This window comes from Oncorhynchus kisutch, linkage group LG7 (assembly GCF_002021735.2).
Source record: "Oncorhynchus kisutch isolate 150728-3 linkage group LG7, Okis_V2, whole genome shotgun sequence".
NCBI lineage: Eukaryota > Metazoa > Chordata > Actinopteri > Salmoniformes > Salmonidae > Oncorhynchus > Oncorhynchus kisutch.
The window spans coordinates 15,405,647-15,431,216 of NC_034180.2; the positions used below are offsets into that span (position 1 = coordinate 15,405,647).

Sequence of the window (25,570 nt, forward strand, 5' to 3'; positions counted from 1 at the left end):
ACATTTAACCAGAGGGACTCAAGCTGACAAGATGATTTATTGTCTTGAAGGATCAGGACATCTCTTGCCTTCACCACACAATTTAAAAGGCAAAACCAAACAAGGGCATTAAGCAAAAACAGATGGGCAACAGGTTGAGTCAATGACAGAGACGGAACAGTAACTGTTATTTTCTCCCATAGTCTAGTGTTTAGCCTGATTTTCATGAAGTGTAAGCCGGCTGAACTCACTACAACAGTGGCCTTATAGACTAACCAGTGTTTTTTCTGGTTAGGTCACAAGATCAGGATAAACTCAGGAAACTGACCACTTACTCAAGCATTATGGCGAGGTCACAGGCACAGCAGTTTCCACAGTGACCACACAACTGCCCAAAATGGCTGCCATGCACGATGCACCAGAGATGGGTGATACTACCGGGTGTGTCACCGTCTCCTCAGAGGTGTGGTTCAGTAAACGGCAGCAAATCTGTCAGCGCCGCCAGCCCTGTCCTGTTATTAGGGAAGCAGCTGCATCACACAGGAAAGTTGATCAGTCAATAGAGCCATTTACCAGAAATGTGAGCGATTCAAAACATTGGCGCAACTTTACTGTCCCTCATCATTCAATTCCCCTCATCTAGAGAATAAGCTTTCTGGTGCACGCAATACTTTCTATTACGTTTTCCCTTTGGTGTTACTAGTGCAGTTATTCCTTGTTTGGTAACTACTAATTCTCTGTGGACTCAGATAAGTTGCCTGGAGAATCGTTTTACAGCCTCCTTGTTTCATTTTCCTGACCTAGTAAACTACATTTTGTTTATGGAGAGTTTATCAAGTTGATAATTTGAGCTCAACAACAACCCATGTCAACCTAGAGACAGAAATCTAGAACCTGGATCCTATCATCCATTGAGTAAAATGCTTGCAGCCCACATGGACCTGCCCTCTCTCTGAAACAGGGGCAAGTGTTATTGTGGAATGTTCTGTTTAAACGATCTCAAGGCCTTGTACTCAGCTGGAGGGCCCAGGCTCCAGGGTTAGTTAGGGCTTGTTCTACAATGGGTTTGAGGGAGAGAGGGGTGGATATTGATGAATGGGATAACAGGGGGTAGAGTTTCGACCCTGGCTGCTGTTCACTCACCTAAACCTTATTGAGCACTAATGAGTACTGATGAGACGCAGACCCTACTGTACTACAGAGAAAGTCTCCTCAATACTCCTCTTCTGAAAGTTGCCAGGTTGCTTTCAGGCATAATGTAAACATGATATATGAGACAGAGGGCAACTGAAGCACACAATATGGATTCCTGAGTGTTCCTGAGATTATTTGAACATGTTATGGACCCATAAAAAGTGACTGACTTGAACTGTGTAAATAGTTCAAGTTTATTAATTCAGTACCATCTGAAGTTTTCAAGTAAATAAATGGTATTTTCCTCTCTGCTTAGAAACCTATTGCTTAAAATAAACAAAATATAAAATATATAAAGTTAGCAGTAAATGTGCAATCAATGAGCTTTAAACATAAATGGTTGGGTGTTTTTCAGTGAGGATGAGAGGATATGTTCAAATGTGGTCAAAGCCAACACTGCCATCTGCTGGTGAAATTAACAGTGTGCACAATTGAAACTTTCACAATCATTGATTGTGGGAGACTACATCCTTAGATCTGCCCCTATAATACAAGCATTCTAGGATAATATTTAGCTTTAGGATGAACACAAGAGCAGACCTGTACTGGCTCTGACATTTCATTTTCACAATCCTTTCTAGCACGGTTCCAGCAATTATGGATGTGTTACCAGAACAGTGCAACTTGACTCGGCTCAGTAAAGGTACAATTATTACACTGTGTCCATGCAGTACATTTGAAAGGACTGGATGGGTGTCACAGGAAAAAAGTATCTTTATTATCTGACATCGGGATAATTGACCAAACAGACATTTAAACCACTTCAAGTTACAGTTGAGTAGGAGAATTGTAGCTTATCTATTGTGATTGCACATCATCTTACGGTAAGTAAACAGTATATTCACATGCCAACTACAAAAGGTGATCTAAGCATGGTAGCAAAGTAAAAGTCTAAATATGGTAACATAATAATAATTACCATTCCTTTTCCATGTTCAGGCCATCATACTATTCAGATAGGACAATGATTGTGTTTTGTGACCTGGTGTCTCTTAAAAAGGTTCCCAATTGGGAAATGTTGATCCCATAGTCAAAGCAGTGGTATGGCTTCTCACAAGTTTAGATTTTACAGGTTTACAAAACTCTTTTCATATCCAGTACAGTCATAAAGAGATTCTCCAGTGTGGGTTTGCTGATGTGCTCTAAGGCCAGAAATCTGCCTGAAACACTTCCCACAGTCAGAGCAGCGATGGGGTTTATCTCCAGTAGAGCGCATGTGAGGAGGCCTATGCGTAACCTGGTGTGTTTTTAGATAATCTACCCGGGTGAAACATTTCTCACAATCAAGACATTGATACGGTTTTTCTCCAGTATGTTCACGCTGATGTATCTTTAAGTGTTTTCCGTGGCTAAACTGTTTCCCACACTCAGGGCAGACATAAGGCTTCTCCCCAGTATGCATTCGCTGATGGTCTGTAAGGTTGCCTAGTTTACCAAAGCTCTTTCCACAGTCAGAGCAAAGGTATGGTTTTTCTTGTCTATGTATTATTCTCTGATGATTTTTCAATTGGGTGGAATTATTGTAGCTTTTCTCACATTCAGGACATTGGTATGGTTTCTCTCCATTATGCGACATAATATGAACTTTCAACCGATCCGATCTTGTGAACTTCGCATCACAATACGTACAATGAAAAGGCTTCTCTCCAGTATGTAACCGCTTGTGTTTTTTCAAATTACCTTCTGAAGATAATCCTTTCCCGCACTCAGAACAGTGGTGAGGCTTCTCTCCAGTGTGTATCCTTTCGTGTGCTTTTAAGTCTTCTTCTATAAGGAAGGTAAGACCACAGTTAGAGCACAGGTGAGGCTTCTCTCCAGTGTGTTGTTGTTTATGTCTCTTAAAAGGTCTCCAAGATGTAAAACTTTCGTTACAGTCTGGACAGTGGTGACGGGGCTTCTCTCCAGTGTGTGTGTACAGGTGATGGTTAAGACCCGTTTGTGTTGTGAAAGTCTTTTCACACTGAGAGCACTGGTATGGTCTCTCACCAGTGTGTATACGCACATGTTCTTTAAGATGTGATCGTTTTGAGTATCTCTTTTCACAGATGGGGCACTGGTGAGGCTTTACCCCAGTGTGAGTTCGCTGGTGGGCATTAAGGTTGCCCAGTAGAGCAAAGCTCTTTCCACAGTCAGAGCAAATGTAAGAAGATGCTGTATGCACTGCTCTCTGGTGAACTTTTAATTTGCTAGAATCATGGAATTTCTTCTCACAAACAGGGCATTGGTAAGGCTTCTCTTCAGAATGTATTTTCATATGATCTTTTAACTGGTCAGCTCTGGTGTACTGCTTATCACACTGTGTGCAGTGGAAAGGTTTCTCTCCTGAATGTAACAGCTTGTGTTTCTTTAAACAACCTGCGGTAGAGAAATTTCGCCCGCAGTCAGAGCAGTGGTGAGGATTCTCTGTGTGAATTCTTTCATGTGTTTTTAGATCTTCTAATAAAGGGAAACTAACACTACAGACAGAGCATTGGTGAGGCTTCTTTCCAGTGTGCTTGTGTCTTTTCAATTCCAATGCATTTGGGAAATATAAATTGCAATTTTCACAATGGTAAAGTTTCTCTCCAGAGTGTGAGGACAGATGCCGCTTAAGATGTATTTGTTTTGTGAAAGTCTTCGCACACTGAGAACACTGGTAAGGTCTCTCACCAGTGTGTGAACGCAGGTGCTCTTTGAAATGTGAAGCGCTATGGTATTTTTTCCCACATTCAGGGCAGTGGTGAGACTTTTTCCCAGTGTGTGTTTGCTGGTGTTCTGTCAGGTTGTCTTGTTGAGCGAAATCTGTTCCATAGTCAGGGCTACGGTCAGGTTTTTTGACAGTATGGGCCATCTCTTGACATTGGTTTTCTACACTTCTGGTAATTGATCTATTCTCAGAACCAGGCTGAGAATCAGGCAGCTCCTCAGCATGAGTCTTCATATGTTCTTTCAACTCCTCTGAAGTACTGTACCTATTTTCGCAATGCAGACAGTGGAATGGCTTTTCTCCAGAATTGACTTGCAGGTGTTGAATAAGATCGGAGCTTTTTTTGACAGCAAGTGACATTTCCTGACATTCTTGTTCTTCGTGTCTGGAATTTGGTGACCCATTAGCAGAACTAGGCTGAGAATCAGGCTGCTCCTCATGAGTCATCATATGATCTTTTAACTCATTTGACCTCTTGTCGCATTGCAGACAGTGGAAAGGTTTCTCTCCCGTGTGTAACAGCATGTGTTCCTTTAAAGTTTCCTCAGTGGAGAAACTTTGATCACAGTCAGGGCTGTGGTGAGACATCTCCACCTTGTGTAATAACAGGTGATCTTTAAGATTTGACTTCATTTTAAAACTCTTCTCACACTGACCACATTGGTAAGGCCGCTCCCCAGTATGTGCCATCATATGGACTTTTAACTGGTCTGATCTGATGAACCTCTTGTCACACTGATGGCAACAGAAAGGCTTAATCCCTGAATGTAGCCGCTTGTGTTTCGTTAAATACCGCACTGTAGAGAAAGTTCGCCCACAGTCAGAGCAGTGGTGAGGCTTCTCTCCAGAGTGCACTGGCAGGTGTTGATAAAGATTTGAACTATTAATGAAACTCTTGTCACACTGTGAGCACTGGAAAGGCCTCTCACCACTATGTATTCGCATGTGTTTTTGAAGACCTGCATTGCTAGAGAATCTCTTCTTACATTCAGGGCATTGGTAAGAACTCACAGAAGAGAAACATTCATCACTATCTGAACAGTGGGAAGACGTCTTTCTATAATGTGCCTGCAGGTGTCGTTGAGGTTGTGATAGTTTTGTGGACCTCTTCTTACGTTGAAGGCTCTTTCCTTTGTCAAATTCCTGGTGTTGCATGCCTGATGTAGACAATGCCTCCACTGATGAGTCTGAGGACTCAGGAGGACACACTCCTGTACGAATGACAACAGAAAAACATGTCAGTAGCTGCAACAAGTTACACTATATCAACTTCGGAAAGGAAGAGGTGCAAAGCTCGCTCACCATTAATTTTTCATTTAATTAAACAACTATTAAAAGATTGATGTTTCAGCCTTATTCAATTAACTTAATCTGAACATCAAGCTTTAACTGTTTAAATCAAATATGTTAATGATGAGCGAGACTGTGCACCTTTTCCCATTTCAATGCACATTTTTGTGGGGTCGCACCTCAACTTACATTGGTTAAGTGCCCTCCACTTCTTTCCACAATTTCAACTTTGCATGATAATATCAATTGTGCTCTCAAGTCCAATGTGACGTCATTACCACTTTTAGTGGATCTTTAATACAATCTGTCTGTTCATACCTGCATTAGCAAAGACTGAAATCATATCCTCCTCCTTTTCCACTTTGATGTTGAATCTCTGCCCCAGCATAAACCTGCAGTCCTCCAGCAGCACTGTTGCATCCTGCTGTAACGACTGGGCTCCACTGTCAAAACCAGGAACCAGTGACTCCCTCTGCTGGGGTATAATGAGCCACTCTGGAGCTGGATCCGCCAACTGCCTGTTGTTGGGTAGCCAAACCCCTCCCTCATTTGGTTCACCATCGCAGCTTGCTTGTGAGCTGTCCACCTCTACAGTCGCTGACTGGCTGGGACTTGTTGGCACATTGCTAGCATCTTTCTGTATTCCTTTGATGTCTTCTTTCAGTTGGAGTAACTGAGAGATTCCCTGGTCCTCTGAATCCATTATGATTACATTTTCACAATACTCCCCTACTATACGACGCAATGAGCGTTGACTCTTTCCTTTGACTTCTGATCCATCCTTGCCCCCTATTCCACAACGGTCGCACAAGTAATGTAAATTGTCCTCAGATAAAGTATATAAACTCAGTTCAATTTCGTCCAACAACGTTTCCCTCTCCCGACTCATATTGCCCTACTCACGTCACAACCACGACCGGTTAGACAGCAAGCTTTTGCAATGTCTCGGACACTTTGCCCACTTCCCGTGTGATATGTGCTGATGCTCACATGAAAATAAAGCTGAGTGTTGCCTCCAGGGTGCCCAGAACTTATCTAGGACATGTCCTCGCTCTCCTGAAATAAAACCACACACAGAAGGGGAATGAAAATCAGCCTGCCTCCACTTGTTCTCCACTGACACTGTATGAGATTAAGGTAAACAAATACTAAATGTTTACTGAATGGCACCACAAGCGTTTCCACCGAAACAGTAACATTGTTTAAAACAATATTTATTGAACTTGTTCCTGGAGTGCCACAGGTAGGCAAACTGTAGGGTTGTGTCAACCATCACATCTGATTTAATCGCATCATCAAACAGTGGGCTAATTGGCGAAATTCAAAACACCAGTGCCCAGTTTCCAGAAAAAGATGGAACATACCAGTACTTTACAATTTGGTATACCCCAACAGAATGCTGTTGGTCATTAAAATTATTAATGTCAGTAGACCTCTGATTGGCCTGCTCATCCAATGAGCCAACATTACATAGTGTTCTGTAAGGAAATGGCAAGCATTTTTGAAACTATGATACAAGTTTGAGTTTTTTTTTCTTTTCTGTTTCTCCAATTTAAGTTTTGGCTACAAACAGTATACTGTAGGATGAGTCAAAAACCTTTTGGGTAAGAGTTCAAAGAAAATTAACTTTTAAAAGTGGGATTTTCACTGGACAGTTACTTTAAGCTTATGAATGCTTTAAATGATGTATCGTTCCTATAAAAACAGCCAAAGATGTCACATGCATTTCCCAAATCTTTCTTTATATTTTACCTTTATTTAACCAGGTAGGCAAGTTGAGAACAAGTTCTCATTTACAACCTGGCCAAGATAAAGCAAAGCAGTGTGACAAACAGTTTAAAAAATTTAGTCAATAACACAATATAAAAATCTATGTACAGTTTGTGCAAATGTAGAAGAGTAGGGAGGTAGGTAATTACAATTTACCATTAACACTGGAGTGATAGATGTGCAGATGATGATGTGCAAGTAGAGATACTGGGGTGCAAAAGAGCAAGAGGGTAAGTAATAATATGGGGATGAGGTAGTTGGGTGTGCTATTTACAGATTGGCTATGTACAGGTAGAGTGATTGGTAAGCTGCTCTGACAGCTGATGCTTAAAGTTAGAGAGGGAAACATAAGTCTCTAGCTTCAGCGATTTTTGCAATTCGTTCCAGTGGCAGCAGAGAACTGGAAGGAAAGGCAGCCAAAGAAAGTGTTGGCTTTGGGAATGACCACTGAAATATACCTGCTGGAGCGTGTGCTACGGGTGGGTGTTGCTATGGTGACCAGTGAGCTGAGATAAGGCGGGGCTTTAACTAGCAAAGACTTATAGATGACCTGGAGCCAGTGGGTTTGGCAACGAATATGTAGCGAGGGCCAGCCAACGAGAGCTTACAGGTCGCAGTGGTCGGTAGTAAATGGGGCTTTGATGACAAAACGGATGGCAATGTGATAGACTACATCCAATTTGCTGAGTAGAGTGTTGGGGGCTATTTTGTAAATGACATCGCCGAAGTCAAGGATCGGTAGGATAGTCAGTTTTACGAGGGTATGTTAGGCAGCATGAGTGAAGGAGGCTTTGTTGTGAAATAGGAAGCAGATTCTAGATTAAATTTCGGATTGGAGATGCTTAATGTGAGTCTGGATGGAGAGTCTAACCAGTCACCTAGGTATTTGTAGTTGTCCACATATTCTGATGCTAGTCGGGTTAGAGGGTGCGGGCAACGATCGGTTGAAGAGCATGCACTAAGTTTTACTAGCATATAAAAGCATTTGGAAGCCACGGAAGGAGTGTTATGGCGTTAAAGCTCATTTGGAGGTTTGTTAGCACAGTGTCCAAAGAAAGGTCAGAGGTATACAGAATGGTGTCGTCTGTGTAGATGTGGATCAGAGAATCACCAGCAGCAAGAGCGACATCATTGATATATACAGAGAAAAGCGTTGGCCCGAGAATTGAACCCTGTGGCACCCCCATAGTGACTGACAGAGGTCCGGACAACAGGCCCTCCGATTTGACACACTGAACTCTGAGAAGTAGTTAGTGAACCAAGCGAGGTAGTCATTTGAGAAACCAAGGCTGTTGAGTCTGCAGATAAGAACGAGGTGATAGACTATAGACTAAAAACTATAATTTTTTATTACCATAGCATGTTTGTATGTTCTCTATAGTTATGTACTTGAAAATGTATCAATTGACCAATTCAGCACATTTAGGCAAACTCCTGGCAGACCTGATACAAAATATTGTGCATGAAGTAATTATTCACTGGATCAGTCAAACTTTACACACCCACTGCTGATATCTTGTGGACAACATCTAAATTACACCTAGAATCCTCTCTCAATGTATGGCTTTTCTCTTGCATTTCAAAGATGAAAAGGCATGTTTTTTTGTTGGTATTATCTTTTACCAGATCTTATGTGTTACATTCTCCTACATTAATTTCACCTTTCCACAAACGGTTTCCTTTGAAATGTTGAAGTGTTTCCTTTGAAATGGTATCAAGTATATGCATGTCCTTGCTTCAGGTACTGAGCTAAAGACAGTTAGATTTTTGGCATGTCATTTTAGGCGAATTTTTATATTATATATATATTGGTGTTGGGCTGGTGCTGGAGATGAATATGTTGAACAATTTTGAAATGTCCCACTTAAATGGGAAATTTCAAAATTGTTCAACATATTCATCTCCAGCACCAGCCCAACACCAACATATGTGAAAATGGTGTGTTTATGTTTGATGTAAAAAAATAAATAAGTGTTTCAAATGACAACCAAATAGTAGGCAATGCCTACTCACAAATGTATCAAAATCACGCAATGCACACCAGGGTCACTGGAAACACTTATCTTCCTCTATATTTTTTACAACTAAAAATAGAAATACAATTTTCACATATGTTGATGTTGGGCGATGCTGGAGATGATGAATATGAAGTAGAACAATTGTGAAGTTTCCCTTTAAGGTATGAAACTTTATATAATTTGTTTTCATGTTGGTTATTATTTTTCCGATTGAATAATTAAGATGACTCAGAAAATGAACTTTTGACACCTGGTGAGAGCTAGCTAACATTGTTAACTAACAGGTAGGGTGTCCAATCAAAAATACAATTTGACCACTGGGTAAAATAATTGTGCAGATGATCTAAGAAAATTAATGGTCCAAACCTCATGTCTCGATCATAAGCCAATCAAAAGTTTTTGGATGTCCAGAATTAGGGTGACTAAATCAATGGAGAAAAAGTGGTCAAAAATCTGGAAAATTGTAAAGCGTATACTAGGCATGACTCTGTGCAAGAATTAAGGCTAACTGACTTGAGAATATGTCATCTTCTCGAATCCGCAAGACATAAAACAATAGGAGGTAAGATGGATAGAGTTTAAGACATGTAGTATTTTCATATACACTTCATATTAATTTGAAATTCCCTTTGAGATTTCTCACAAAAACAAGCGTATCGCTTGGAAATGTCAGAGCACTGAACGTATAAAAATGTGTATTTTATTTTTTCCAAGCCTTACATTTAATTCAACTAATGCCATGCTAATTTGTGCTGTTTATTGAATGTGCCAGATGTTAAGAATAGGGGTAAGAGGACACACAGTGTACAGGCAAGTGAACATTGCCTGCTAGAGACGTTTGGCTTGCCTTGGCCCAGATATGTTTATGATGACTTGCAAACTCCTACTGTATTCTTGTAGTCATGCCATGTTACTTTAAGAGTTGGCTGCATATAGGAGTTGGCTATACAAACAGATCAAAAAACCAGGCTAACATTTGCCTGATTGTCAGAGCAGAAAGAAACTTCAAGGTACTGGAGGACTACTCTCAAAATGATTTGCTTTATTAGAGGAAAGATAGAAGATGACAGTTTGTTTATTAAATTTTGTAACTCCAGATAAATCATGACAGTATCTCAGATGAATGTAATGTTAGGGTTATTATAGCAATGTAACTTGCGTTTTGTTTTCAGGTTTGAATGAGAATGTACTCCCCTAACCTTTCAGTAAAGTTCAGGGTGTATTCATATGATTTGTGTATGTCTTTCCCTATATGCAAGACTAACTGCCATGTGTACTTTGTTTTGGTGCAGATATGCCTTTAATATATTGTGGAGTGGGTAACAAGTGCGGTCTAACTTTATTAGCTGGGTGCTCTGCCATACGTGACTGTAAACAAATTTCCATCCAAGTTTTATTATTCTGAGTAAAGTAGCTTGGATAAAACATGTCGTTATGACAGGCCTGATGGAAACAGAAAATGTGTTAGTAAACTTAACAAACGTCGACAAAACAAAATATTCTAGACACGTGGTATCTTTTTGTGTCAGTAAAATAAATGCTTGAGATTGCAGTGGATAATTTTTTATGCACAGATACGGAAATAAAAAAACAAAATCAATTCCTGACATTTAATCCTAGTAAAAATTCACTGTCTTAGGTCAGTTAGGATCACCACGTTATTTTAAGAATGTGACATGTCAGAATAATGATTTATTTCATCTTTCATTTCTTTCATCACATTCCCAGTGGGTCAGAAGTTTACATACACTCAATTAGTACTTGGTAGAATTGCCTTTAAATTGTTTAACTTGGGTCAAACGTTCGTGTAGCCTTTCACCAGCTTCCCACAATAAGTTGGGTGAATTTGGACCCATTCCTCCTGACAGAGCTGGTGTAACTGAGTCAGGTTTGTAGGCCTCCTTGCTCGCACACGCTTTTTCAGTTCTGCCCACAAATTTTCTAAATCGGATTGAGGTCAGGGCTTTGTGATGGCCACTCCAATACCTTGACTTTGTTGTCCTTAAGCCATTTTGCTACAACTTTGGAAGTATGCTTGGGGTCATTGTCAATTTGGAAGACCAATTTGCAAACAAGATTTAACTTCCTGACTTACATCTTGAGATTTGCTTCAAAACATCCACATAATTTTAATTCCTAATGATGCTATCTATTTTGTGAAGTGCAAAGCACTTTTTATTTTCGGTCTGGTAGGCTAAAGCGTTTGGCAGTTATGCCTTCATCAGAGCACCCTGTGCTAAATAGAACTCGATTGAACATAAAACTGATTTCAATATGATGGTAATATATAGGCCTATGTAGCCTATACTGTAGTAGGCTATTTATCTTTAAGTCAGCTATCCATTTTCATTTCAAGCACCTTTCTATCATTTGCTTGTTTGTAACAATTGCAAAGACATTGGGACATTGTATTTGTAGTAAACTTTGTTCTTAAGTTATCAGCAGTCACAGAGACAAATTAAACATCTAGATTCTATTCCGAATTTTAAAAAAGAAAAAATGCAACATGTAAAGTGTTGGTCCCATGTTTCATGAGCTGACAAAGGATCACAGAAATGTTCCATATGCACAAAAAGCTTAATTCTCTCAAATTTTGTGCACAAGTTTGTTTACATCCCTGTTACTGAGCATTTCTCCTTTGCCAAGATAATCCAGCCACCTGACAGGTGTGGCATATCAAGAAGCTGATTAACACTAGAACCGCCATAGACCTATGACATTTGTAAATACATTTTTCTTAAAAGCCATGTACTGCGCCTTCCCTGACTTTTCCTAAATGTTTGTATGTCAGAATTTTGAAAATCACAGACAGAAAAGTATTAGCGGTCACACTTATTCCCAACTTAACCCACTGAGAAAATGTGCTGTAGGACGTTGGTACCCGGCCAGGCGCTAAGGCGTATCTCTTTCTCCTCACTGAATGACACATGGATGAATGGGCAATAATTGTGCACCTTACTTCACAACTGCACAATAAGGAGGGTGAAGAGGTTTGTTTAAATTAGAAAGACAAGTGTAATGATTAGTTTGTATTATGCCTATATCAGCAGCAAATCATTTGACCGCTCTGTAAAAAGAAGCTGTTAACCTCTTGAAGCTAGGGGGCACTATTTTTATTTTTGGAAAAAGAACATCTCCAAAGTAAACTGCCTATTTCTCAGGACCAGATGCTAGAAAATGCATATAATTGACAGCTTAGGATAGAAAACACTAAAGTTTCCAAAACTGTATAAATATTGTCTGTGATTATAACAGAAATTATATTGCAGGCGAAATCCTGAGAAAAATCCAATCAGGAAGTGACTCTTATTTTGAAACCCCTGTCTTTCTATGCATCCCTATTGCCCATTGAAAGGAATATATTTTACCTTTATTTAACGAGGTAGGCTATTTGAGAACAAGTTCTCATTTGCAACTGCGACCTGGCCAAGACAAAGCGTAGCAATTTGACACATATCAACCAGATTCCTTTTTCTGTGGCTTCCCTAAGGTGTCTACAGCCTTTAGACATAGTTTCAGGCCTTTATTTTGAAGAATGAGCGTAAACGTCCACATTGCGCAAGTGGTCAGTTGTTGGCTCTCAGTGTGATTTTTGCGCTAAACAGAGGTAGCCATTTTTCCTCCCGGTCCCAGTGAAAAGCCAACTGTCCAGGTTGATATATTATCGAATAGATACTTGAAAAACACCTTGAGGATTGATTAGATTATTTTTTTGCCATGTTTCTGTCGATATTATGGATATAATTTGGAATTTGTGTCTGCGTTGTCGTGACCGCTATTTCCTGTGGATTCCTATGCATAACGCATCAAGCTAACGGAGGTATTTGGATATAAAAAAAATATCTTTATGGACCAAAAGGAACATTTGTTCTGTAACTGGGAGTCTCGTGAGTGAAAACAACATTTTCTACTGAGATTATTTGACCGTTGCGCTATGCTATTTAGCGTAGTTGATGACAATTATCCCGGATCCGGGGGGGGGGGGGGGGTTCCCAAGAGGTTAAGCCACTTATTTACTGTAACTATTACACATCGAATGTATTGAAAGGGAACAAAAAACATGCTGTGTGTTGCAGTAGGCCTTGAGAATAATGCAAAACATATCCTTGACTATCCAAGTTGATGAGCGGGAAACAAAACAATGCCAGTCAGCCTGCACAGCCGGCCCATCGAAACTTCATCTAAATTATACAGAAACTAATTTCACACATAAGAGTTAGCCTACAGACAATATTAAATTGACAATAATATTGAAATTCTTGGAGGTGCAGCTCCATTTCCAAAATGTCACTTTTTCTAAGAATATCTGTGCTGTCCATGCATTCATATATTTAAATTCAGCACATGACCGCTCTGGCTACTAAGCAAAAACTAACATAATAAAATTTAAATATGCTATTCTGTCATCAATGGACAAATGGGCGATAGAAACTGATAATGGTGCATGTCACTTAACTTAATTGAATGATGAGCATGATGAAGAGGGTGATTGAATTTAGAACAATAGTGTAATAAAGAATTTAGGGCAGTCTATTTTATTATGAAAGGCTGGAAATGGCATAGAATTCCTCCTCGGAGAGTCAAACGACAAGCCGAACCAAACGAATGGACGCACTGGCTGCAGAATTTAGATGAGTTGGAGTCAGATGGAGGATAGGATTTGAGCTTGAAATCGACATTGCTTATGTAGAGTCTTCATCTGATTCTGATGTTGACGGAGCCTCCGCCTCCAACGCCTGAGCCTCACCCCAAAAAAAATATTTTTTTTTAAAAACGCAGGAGCTAACTGAGACAGTGATCCCAACTGCCACCGGAGACAGGAGTCTAGGATGGCACGGTTTGGGTGAAAAAAAAAGTGTGACGAGTTTGTGACATGCAGATGTTGCAGCATATCAGAGATTGTGCTGTCGCTCACGTGCACAGAAAATAAAACCGTACATGGGACAGAGCATGGATGTGGAGTCAATTTGGTCTGATAGGTACGGTGTGGACTTTTTCCCCCAGAGAGACCAATGACGCAACCGCTTCAGAGAGATTATGCCACACCTGCGGCAGGTGCACATGTAACAAGGCAAATAAAAAAACGGTTTGCTGTGGGGAAGCCCGGAAGCTGTACGCTAACTGCGGACCTGAAGCCTGAAGCATAAAGAGAAACGAGATTGATTAATGCGTAAAGGCACAGGTATAAGGGCACAATACAGAGTCCGATACAATCAACAAACTACTTGTTATATAAATCTAGGCTTTAGGCCTACATTTTTTCTAGGACTTTGTAGAATTATACAAAACATACTTTACTCAACAAATAACTATTGTTGTTATTTTTTTATATTGATATATTTAAATTAATATTTCTTCATGCAATTAATCCTTTACAATAGTTTATGCACTACTTATCAAGTGTTCGCACCTTTGTTTGCGCACCTAGTGGGTTGATATGTATCTGATGCATGTGCTAAAGGGCACACCCGGCAAAGTTCACTTATAGGCTCTCGTGATAAACAGCATGATCATTACACAGGTGCACCTTGTGCTGGGGACAATAAAAGGCTACTAAAATGTGCAGTTCTGTCACAACACAACGCCACAGACGTCTCAAGTTGAGAGAGCATGCAATTGGCATGCTGACTGCAGGAATCTCCACCAGAGCGGTTGCCGGAGATTTGAATGTTCGTTTCTCTACCATAAGCCGCCTCCAATGACATTATAGAGAATTTGTCAGTACGTCGATCCGGCCTCACAACTGCACACCACGTGTTACCACGCCAGCCCAGGAAATCCACATCCGGCTTCTTCACCTGCAGGATCGTCTGCGACCAGACACCCGGACAGCTGATGAAACCAAAGAATTTCTACACTGAAACCATCTCAGGAAAGCATCAGCATGCTGGTCATCCTCATCAGGGTCTTGACCTGTCTGCACTTCAGCATCGTAACCTACTTCAGTGTGCAAATGCTCATCTTCGATGACAACTGGAACGCTGGAGAAGTGTGCTCTTCACGGATGAATCCCAGGTTTCAAGTGTACCGGGCAGATGGCGTGTTCGGCATCGTTTGGGCAAGCGGTTTGCTGATGTCAACGTTGTAAACAGAGCGTCCCATGGTGGAGGTAGGGTTATGGTATGGGCAGGCATAAGCTACAGACAACAAACACAATAATTTTATCAATGGCCATTTGAATGCTCAGAGATACTGAACGAGATCCTGAGGCCCATTGTCGTGTCATTCACCTGCCACCATCACCTCCATGTTTCAGCATGATAATGCACGGGCCCATGTACAAAATTCCTGTCCCAGTTCTTCCATGGCCTGCATACTCACCAGACATGTCAGCCATTGAGCATTTCTGGGACGCTCTGGATCAACGTGTACAAATGCATGTTCTAGTTACCACCAATATACTTCACACAGCCATTGAAGAGTGGGACAACATTCCACAGGCCACAATCAACAGCCTGATCAACTCTTTGCAAAGGAGGTGTGTCCCGCTGCATGAGGCAAATGGTGGTCACACCAGATACTGACTGGTTCTGATCCACGCACCTACTTCTTTTAATGTATCTGTGACTAATTAATGCATATCTGTATTCCCAGGAATGTGAAATCCATAGATTAGGGCATAATTTATTTATTTAAAGTGTATGATTTCCCTATATGAACTATAACTCAGTGAAATTTATATTTTTGTTCAGTTTATGTTTAGCGGACATCTTCTGTGGACAATATCTTCTGAGGACAATGAAAAGACTTCAACTTAATTGAGTGAAGGTCTATATCTTATTGGCACCAGTGAAGAACCTCGGGCATATTCCCATTGTTGAGTCAATGCCCCTTAAAAAAGTTTTGGGGACAATAATTTCCTCCTCTAGTTTAGATGAGTCATTCTATTTCTCATAGCCCTAATTATACGTTTTTATTGATCAGTTTGTCAGAGTAGCCGGAAGGTTGCAAGATCAAATCCCCGAGCTGACCAGGTAGAAATCTGTCGTTCTGCCCCTAAACAAGGCAGGCAGTCTGTTCCTAGGCCATCATTGAAAATAAGAATTTGTTCTTAACTGACTTGTCTAGTTAAATAATGGTACGATGGGAAAATGGGAATGGGAAAAACACTTCATGCTTTCATACTGCTTTCACACTTCATGCAATTCTACTGCACTTTATAAGACTGGATACGCTGGAGAAGTGTGCAGGATATTTTTTTTTTTTGTAATTTGTTGTGATAAAAAAATATCCTGCTTATAAAGTGCAGTAGAATTGCATGGTGTTTTTCCCATGCAAATATCTGAACTAGGCAAGTCAGTTAAGAACAAATTCTTATTTTCAATGATGGCCTAGGAACAGACTGCCTGCCTTGTTTAGGGGCAGAACGACAGATTTCTACCTGGTCAGCTCGGGGATTTGATCTTGCAACCTTCCGGTTACAAGTCCAACGCTCTAAGGCTACCTGCCGCCCCACGAAGCCCAGGCCTCTACTGTATAAGTGCTCAGCCATGCACTGGTATTTTTTGCAAACAGTGATTGAGTTATATTAGCCTAAATTATAACTATCCAATCTACTCATCACATAATGCATTATAATAAAAAGTGCATTTTTATGGTGGAAATTTGCTTCCTCAAACTTGAAACTCACGCACCGCCTACACATAGGCTAGTGACTTTGCTGTTTGTTACTCGACTTGTTGGCTGAGGAAAAGTAAATGTGGCCAGTTATTCTAACATATTCAAAAGGCCACACGTCATTGCATCCTCAACATGCATGTTCTGTTAAGATTAATTATCATCATCCTGAGCATCGTGGGTGAACGCCCTAATCAGGTTACATTGGGTATGGTACATTTTCATAACAGAAACCCTGCTCCACTCACAGCTCAGACCATGCGCACTCACAACTTCTAGTGGTTCATTAATTGTATTGAAAGCAAATAGTTATTTATGGGGGAAATGGTGTTTGATGGACGGGAAATAAAATAATGTTCAAATTAATCAAATGTAGGTCTAATGATAAACCATTAATTTGCTGTTTCATCTTGTTCTTGATACCATGTCTTGACCGATTTCATGTCAATGCTAATAAGGCAAAAATATTTGCTAGCTAGCTAATCAACAACTAACAATGTATTTGAGAGACAACAGTTTATCATTGTGCAGATGTATTTGTTTTCAATAAACTTCAGACTAAATACAGTTTACATGTTGTCAACAATCTAAGCCAAGACTGTCTGTTTTGCCCCATGGTTGTATATGCATCGGTTTTGTTGCTAAATAACCAACCCATCTATAGATGGCTTGAGTCACAAATCACCTTGCAACCACACCAGGTGCCATGTTGGAAGTCCTCCAATCGTCCATTTTGCTACCACCAGAAATGTTGGGAAGATAACAATGAATTTGTTTTTCTAATGACCCAGAAAACAGACGCAGTGGGAGAACTTTTCAAGTATGTAAATATATTTTGAAAATGATCAAACACAATATATTATTAGCTAGCTTGCTACAGACACTTACTGTGCAGGTTAAGTCAAATGAGCTGCTAATGTAATGTTCGCTATTTAGCTAACTTTACAAACTGTATAGCTAGCTAAGTGAATTACATAATCACCAACTTGCTAACTTCACACTAGCTAGTCATCCATCTACAAATCCATTTGTAGCTAGCTAACTAACAGCCATGGGAAAGGGTGAATGGATTAGCAAGCGCTGTCAGAGAAGGGAGAGTAGGCTACTCTGGATAGGGCAGGTACCTTTGTGAGAGGACATTATGAAACTATTCTCCAGTTCCAGAACCTAGTGAGAAAAACTGAGGACAGACACATATAGCAACATAATATTCAAACCCTGTCAGCAGATAGAGGTCCCAATGAATGTCCTAAGAGAATAACATGCCGACGACCACCGCTCGCGTCCTGTGCGTTGCAAAATAAAAATGTACACATACATGTTATTCAATCATTGCACCCACACTGCTCGCACACGCCAACAAGCGTCTGCATTGCCAAGTCCTGCCTCGCCCATCCCCTCAGTGGTTTATAGAAGCAGATACCCACATGCCATCTCCTCATTAGTTATACCCACGTTGGTGATTGAAATATGACCTGAAGCCAGTCGTGGTATTATTATGATAGTTGGATGCCAATCGTCATATAAAGTCTAATGATGATAAGTGTACAATATTACGTGTTGGAGCTTTAAAAAAAATACAACTTTTGCATTACTCTGCAGTTTACCTAAAAAAATGGGCTGATGGTGAAGTAGACATACTTGGTATTCCTATAACAAAATATTTAAATAAGCTCTGCACAATGAATTTCAATAGAAAACTTGTAAAAATAGACAAATACCTGTCTATTTATGGGAATATCGCCCTGATTAACTCCTTAGTCAGATCTCTGTTTACTCACTTACGGCGCTGCCTACTAGTAGTTTTTCAAATCATATGAGCAAAAAAATATTTTGCTTTATCTGGGACGCTAAACCAGACAAAATAAAGCGTGCCTATCTATATCGTGAATATGAACTGGTTGGGTTGAGATGATTAAATATAAAAGCACTAAACCGCTCTCTAAAAGCTTCACTTATTCAAAAGTTTTACTTGGACCCTAAATGGTTCTCAAGGAGATTAATAAGAAAAGCTCATCCATTGTATAAAAATTGCCTTTTTTCCTTTGTGCAGATTCAAAGTATAATTTTCAATTAATCGTAAATGAAATATTACAAAAAAGTCTATCAAACAAGCATTGCAGAGCTAGCTACAGAAGTGCTGTTTGAATGAATGATTACGAGCCTGCTGCCTACCACCGCTCAGTCAGACTGCTCTATCAAATCATAGACTTAATTATAATAACACAGAAATATGAGCCTTTGGTCATTAATATGGTCAAATGCGGAACTATCATTTCGAAAACAAAATGTTTATTATTTCAGTGAAATACGGAACAGTTACGTATTTATTCTAAGTCTAAATATTGCTGTTAACATTGAAGGTTGTGCAATGCATGTCAAATTAATTACGGTCTTTGTTAGGAAGAAATGGTCTTCACACAGTTCGCAACGAGCCAGGTGGTACAGAACTGCTGCATATACCCTGACTGCTTGCACAGAACGCAAGAGAAGTGACACAATTTCCCTAGTTACTCCCGGGCCTAGTGAAAAGCCAACTGTCCCGGTTGATATATTATCGAATAGATATTTGAAAAACACCCTGAGGATTGATTATAAAAAACATCTGACATGTTCCTGTGGACATTATGGATATAATTTGGAATTTGTGTCTGCTTGTCGTGACCGCTCTTTCCGGTGGATTCCTGGGCATAACGCACCAAACTAACGGAGATATTTGGATATGAAAAATATCTTTATGGAACAAAAGGAACATTTGTTGTCTAACTGGGAGTCTCATGAGTGAAAACATCCGAAGATCAAAGGTAAACGATTAATTTGATTGCTTTCCTGATTTTCGTGACCAAGTTACCTGATGCTAAGTGTACTTATTGTGTTGTCGAGCGATCGATAAACTTAAACGCTTGTATTGCTTTCGCTGTAAAGCATAATTTCAAAACCTGAGATGACTGGGTGTTTTGCAACATTGCACTTGTGATTTCATGAATATTTTCTAGTAATATTATTTGTCTGTGGCGCTATGCTATTCAGCGTTGCTGATGACAATTGTCCCGGATCCTGTATGGGTGGTTCAGAGAGGTTAAAAGTTGTCGTCACGGCAAAGGGTGGCTATTTGAAGAATCTCAAATATATTTTGATTTGTTTAACACTATTGGTTACTACATGATTCCATATGTCCTATTTCATAGTTCTGATGTCTTCACTATTATTCTACAATTTAGAAAACAGTAAAAATAAATAAAAACACATGAATGAGTAGGTGTCCTAAAAAAAACTTTTGACCGGTAGTCAAACACACACACACATATGTGGACACCCCTTGAAATGTATGAATGTCAGCCACACCCATTGCTGACAGGTGTATAAAACAGAGCACACAGACATGCAATCCCCATAGACAAACATTGGCAGTAGAACGGCCTTACTGAAGTGCTCGGTATCTTTCAATGTGGCACAATCATAAAATACCATCTTTCCAACAAGTCAGTTCCTCAAATTTCTGCCCTGCTAGAGTAGTCCCGGTCAACTGTAAGTGCTGTTATTGTGAAGTGGAAACGTCTAGAAGCAACAACAGCACAGCCACAAAGTGGTAGGCCACACAAGCTCACAGAATGGGACCGCAGAGTGCTGAAGCACGTAAAAAATAGTCTGTCCTCGGTTGCAACACTCACTAGAGTTACAAACTGCCTCTGGAAGCAACGTCAGCACAAGAAGTGTTCGTCTGAAGCTTTATGAAATGGGTTTCCATGGCTGAGCAGCCGCACACAAGCCTAAGATCACGATGGGAAATGCCAAGCGTCAGCTGGGAGTAGTATAAAGCTCGCCACCATTGGAATCTGGAACAGCTGAAACTCAGTCTCTGGAGTGATGAATCACGCTTCACCATCTGGCAGCCCGAAGGACAAATCTGGGTTTAGCGGATGTCAGGAGAACACTACTTGCCCCAATGCATTGTGCCAACTGTAAAGTTTGGTGGAGGAGGAATAAGGGTGGAAGTGGAATCTTAACGTTAGGGCATACAATGCCATTCCAGACAATTATGTGCTTCCAACTTTGTGGCAACAGTTTGGGGAAGGCCCTTTCCTGTTTCAGCATGACAATGCCCCTGTGCATAAAGTAAGGGCCATACAGAAATGTTCTTTGAGATCGGTGTAGAATAACTTTACCGACCTGCAGAGCCCTGACTTCAAGCCCATTGAGCACATTTGGGATGAATTGTAATGTTGACTGAGAGCCAGGACTAATCGCCCAAAATCAGTGTCCGACCTCCCTAATGCTCCTGGGTGAATGGAAGCAAGTCCCCGCAGGAATGTTCCAACATCTAGTGAAAAGCCTTCCCAGAAGAGTGGAGGCCCATGATTTTGAAAAGAGGAATGAGAACTGAATGAGAACCGGAATGGGAACTGATACTTAGTTGACATGGACCGTTGGGAGTTGGGAGAATATGGCTTACAGTGGCATTAGGTATTTGGGCATTCGCAATGCACACCTTGGCATTGTGCATCTGAAGTAGAGAATAGCTCAACTCACTATCTACACATCGTTTTTAAATTGAGAACATATGGCTCAACAATAATAGTAGACAATGTAAACTCAGAAACAAAAAAGAAACGTCCTCTCACTGTGAACTGCGTTTATTTTCAGCAAACTTAACATGTGTAAATATTTGTATGAACATAAGATTCAACAGACAAACTGAACAAGTTCCACAGACATGCGACCAACAGAAATTGAATAATGTATCCCTGAACAAAGGTGGGGGTCAAAAACAAAAGTAACATTCAGTATCTGGTTGGCCACCAACTGCATTTAGTACTGCAATGCATCTCCTCCTCATGGACTGCACCAGATGTGCCAGTTCTTGCTGTGAGAAGTTACCCCACTATTCTACCAAGGCACCTGCAAATTCCCAGACATTTCTGGGGAGAATGGCCATAGCCCTCACTCTCCGATCCAACAGGTCCCAGACGTGCTCAATGGGATTGAGATCCGGGCTCGTCGCTGGCCATGGCAGAACACTAACAATCCAGGAAATCACACACAGAACGAACAGTATGGCTGGTGGCATAGTCATGCTGGAGGGTCATGTCAGGATGAGCCTGCAGGAAGGGTACCACATGAGGGAGCAGGATATCTTTCCTGTAACGTACAGCGTTGAGATTGCCTGCAATGACAACAAGCTCAGTTCGATGATGCTGCGACACACCTCCCCAGATAATGACGGACCCTCCACATCAATCCCGCTTCAGAGTACAGGCCTCGGCTCATTCCTTCGACGATAAACGCTAACCGATAAACGCAAAGCCAGCCATCACCCCTGGTGAGACAAAACCGTGACTCGTCGGTGAAGAACACCTTTTGCCTGTACTGTCTGAACCAGTGACAGTGAGTTTGAGTACATAGGCGACGTTATTGCCGGTGACGTCTGGTGAGGACCTGCCTTACAACAGGCCTACAAGCCCTCAGTCCAGCCTCTTGCCTATTGCGGAAGGTCTGAGCACTGATGGAGTGATTGTGCGTTCTAGGTGTAACTCGGGCAGTTGTTGTTGCCATCCTGTACCTGTCCCGCAGGTGTGATGTTCAGATGTACCGATCCGATGCAGGTGTTGTTACACGTGGTCTGCCACTGCGATGACGATCAGCTGTCCATCCTGTCTCCCTGTAGCTCTGTCTTAGGCGTTTTACAGTAAGGACATTGCAATGTATTTCCCTGGCCACATCTGCAGTCCTCAAGCCTCCTTGCAGCATGCCTAAGGCACGTTCACGCAGATGAGCAGGGACCCTGGGCATCTTTCTTTTGGTCAGTAGAAAGGCCTCTAGTGTCCTAGGTTTTCATAACTGCTTGTTCATGAATTGTTTATGGTTCATTGAACAAGCATGGGAACCCTTTACAATGCCTTGTGCTGCCATTAAATGTTTTATTGCAAATCCAACCCTTGTAATCTAGGCGGTGAAATTTCTGGAAGCAGAAGATGGGACCCTTAGCTTAAAACATACATACAACTACAACCAAGTTCAACGCCAGATAGACCATCTGGGAGAAAAGTGAGTGGCACTGCGATAATGAAGATGGTTTGCCTAAGAATACCACAACAATTAAATTGTCTATGCTAAACGTGTTTCAATTGTAAAGAAATAAAGTAGTTGGGATATAAGAAATACTTTTTATTCAATAGGGCTAGGCAAAGCAGAAAAGTAGACCGATACCCCTATTTCATTGCTCCACATTCCAACCATGTTTAACATGATTAAGTCTAAATATGGCCTGATTTCACCAATTCTAACCTTATGCATCAATTTCAAAGAGGGACTTTTATTTTAAAGGCGAACTGCAAATTCCACTATTGTGGCTAATCCTTATTGTGGCTAGCGTCGCAACATAATCCGGTCCAGTCAAACCATTGTATAGTAGTCAAATGACGCTTGCTGGCTGTTTATAAAGTTAGTTTTGGGCATCAGGGTTAAGTGTCAGACTAGCTAGTTATTTCAATAGGAGAACAACAAGTGACTACCTAGCTAATACTTACTCACATGGATTCCCAAATCATTGCTAAGAATATAGAAAATGATTGCAGTTTCTACTGTTTGTTTTCAGGCTGGTTGCTTATAACATCTATCGTTTGATCCTGATCTAATTTCAAATGCTCACACAGACGAACAAATAATGCCCTATTACCAACGCGGTATTGTACAGCTTTGACATTGATCGTAATGGTGGCGCTTGGCTTGCACATGCAAATTCAGCACAAACAACATTCTATTCTATAATAAAATTGTTATTTGACTTGTCAAATAAATTTAAAAGCTTATTTGACACGTGAAATATTGTTTTGACACAAAGACCCAAACGGCGTTCCATAACGAGACGCTAAGTAGGTTAATTTCACTCACAAGTTTGACGATTTGAGAATGTGTAACGCTACCATGCTGAAAAGTAAAATATTTGTTATCATTCTGTCTTTTCAAGGTTCAATTGCCTAGCTGTTTAGCAATACTGGCTAACTAGCGATATAGTTCGTTTGGCGTTCTCTTGCTAGCTGGCGTTACCGTAGCTAGCTGCAAGTGATTCGAACAATGCACATACTTTGACCGCGTGCGCACGTTTCTCATTGGTAGGTACATTTCAGGACTAAGACATTCGACTTCTCCAGACAAAGCAACATTAGCAATGTATTTAAAAGGTGAACAAATTATATGAACCAAAATCGGACCTTTTTACATACCTGCTTCTCCAAGAAAACTGCCTTCTCTCTGAAGACGCTGGCCTGGATGCGGTTGCCACTAAAGTCAACATTGGCTATACGTACAAATTATTGAAAACAATCATTTGTTTTTTGGTCTTAATTCAAGGTTAGTCATAATGTTAGCAGTGTGGTTACGTTTAAATAATTTTAAGATGAGAAATGGTAATACTGGTGAGGTTATTACTCTGTGGTAGTTAGTGGCGATTTCTATACGGGTTCCTTGGGACGTAACTGCACTTCTTCTATGAGATTTAACGGCAGTTGGCATCCAATTTGTTGCATTACCGCCACCTACTAGACTGGAGTACAACTCCCTTCTACTTTACTTGAAAAATCAAATCAAAGTTTATTTGTCACGTGCGCGGAATACAACAGTGAAATGCTTACTTACAGGCTCTAACCAATAGTGCAAAAAAGGTATTAGGTGAACAATACTAAATAAATACCCTATCATCTAGCACTATACTCACTAATTTCAAAATTATATAAAATAAAATGAACACCCCCCCTTCTCCACTAATTAAATGTATTTATTCCTACCTAATGCCATCACACTGACTTCACCACTTAAACACATCCTGTAACTCTTCTGCTGTCAAGTCCCGCACACCCAAATAACTCCCTGCAGCTGCCACCACAACCTCAATTTTCTGAGACTTCCGATCCATCCCTGCAGTACAATTAATAACCATTGCTATAAATGCTAAAAATCCATTCTTACTGAAACTTATTTCACTTTTTGGCCTATCCCTCTGTACTGGAATATATCTCTACTACTCTCACCACTCCTCCCCCTTGACCCATCTTCCTCTACTTTCTTCACTGCCTCAGCATATGACAACTTCTGCTCTACTCTAACCCTGGAAACCTCAACCAGCCTCTCTCACACGGGACATTTCTGATCCCCAGCTACATTGCTGCCACATGCCCATAAGCTTAACAACTGTAACACCTTATTGTATTCGGCACATACGCTCATACAGGATAACTTATATATCCTAACTTCACTTTGTCAGGCAAAGACTCAACTTCAAAACTCAAAAGATCAGACAATGACTCTTCTGTTTCCTCACTCTCACCACCCTGTCTGCATTGCATCAAACGACGAGCATCACATACACCGGGAATCTTTGCCCTCAGCTGGTCAACGTTTATATCTACTGCTACTCCAGCTATCACTCCTTTCATTGGTGCCCTTTTCTTGAGAATGAAACAATTAACTTCTCTTGATTCATTTTACTTCGAGCACATTCTTCCTCTGCCCAACAGAAACACAAACAATTATCACTAGACCACATGATCCAACTATTTTTTCACCCACCGTGAAACCACAAATGGATCAGCCAAAAGGCAAGAGTCCACTTTTTCCATACACTTCACTCCTACTGTCACAGACTCTTCTTCATCCTGATCCTCGGTGCATACCTCGGTCTCAGATAACTTTACTGCACCTACCACCTCCGATTCTTCACCCTCATTCACTTCTATTTCTCCTCCTGTCTTCGCTCCCTCTGCTTACACTTTCTACCAATCTTTTTTTACAAACCATCCCCCTTTTTCCCACCATTTTTATCTGACTAAAGATCACCCTCTTCTACCCTCAATCTCTTAGACCTCTTCTCCCTCTCTTTTTCCCTCCATTTCTTCTCCTTTTACCAAGTACACGTCTCCTTATGATAATATTACCCCTCCATCCCTGACACCCATCTTGTACTTGCTTTCTTTAGGGACTGCATTTTCCCCTTCCGGATTTCTGCTCATGTCCCCCATAA

At 40.7% G+C, this 25,570-nt stretch overlaps 1 protein-coding gene across 2 annotated transcripts; it reads right to left on the minus strand.

The window, feature by feature from the left end:
• Positions 1 to 1,863: 1,863 nt before the first annotated feature.
• LOC109894222 (zinc finger protein 420) lies at positions 1,864 to 24,088 on the minus strand. 2 transcript variants are annotated; one of them, XM_020487530.2, is made up of 4 exons: positions 23,983 to 24,088; positions 23,778 to 23,851; positions 5,468 to 6,205; positions 1,864 to 5,070 (listed from the first exon to the last, which is right to left on the minus strand). In XM_020487530.2, exons 3-4 carry the CDS (start codon positions 6,036 to 6,038, stop codon positions 2,240 to 2,242), a joined length of 3,402 nt encoding a protein of 1,133 aa, XP_020343119.1. In that variant the 5' UTR covers positions 6,039 to 6,205; positions 23,778 to 23,851; positions 23,983 to 24,088; the 3' UTR covers positions 1,864 to 2,239. The 2 variants fall into 2 exon arrangements, with proteins under 2 accessions (XP_020343119.1, XP_020343118.1); XM_020487529.2 differs by having other exon boundaries at positions 23,778 to 24,086.
• Between the last annotated feature and the right edge of the window lie 1,482 nt (positions 24,089 to 25,570).

Bases quoted from the DNA above. Each gene is read 5' to 3' on its own strand.
- LOC109894222 (XM_020487530.2), bottom strand. From the start codon at position 6,038: ATGAGTCGGGAGAGGGAAACGTTGTTGGACGAAATTGAACTGAGTTTA. The intron at 5,071-5,467 runs GTATGAACAGAC...TCATTCGTACAG, and splicing joins TTCAGTCTTTGCTAATGCAG to GAGTGTGTCCTCCTGAGTCC.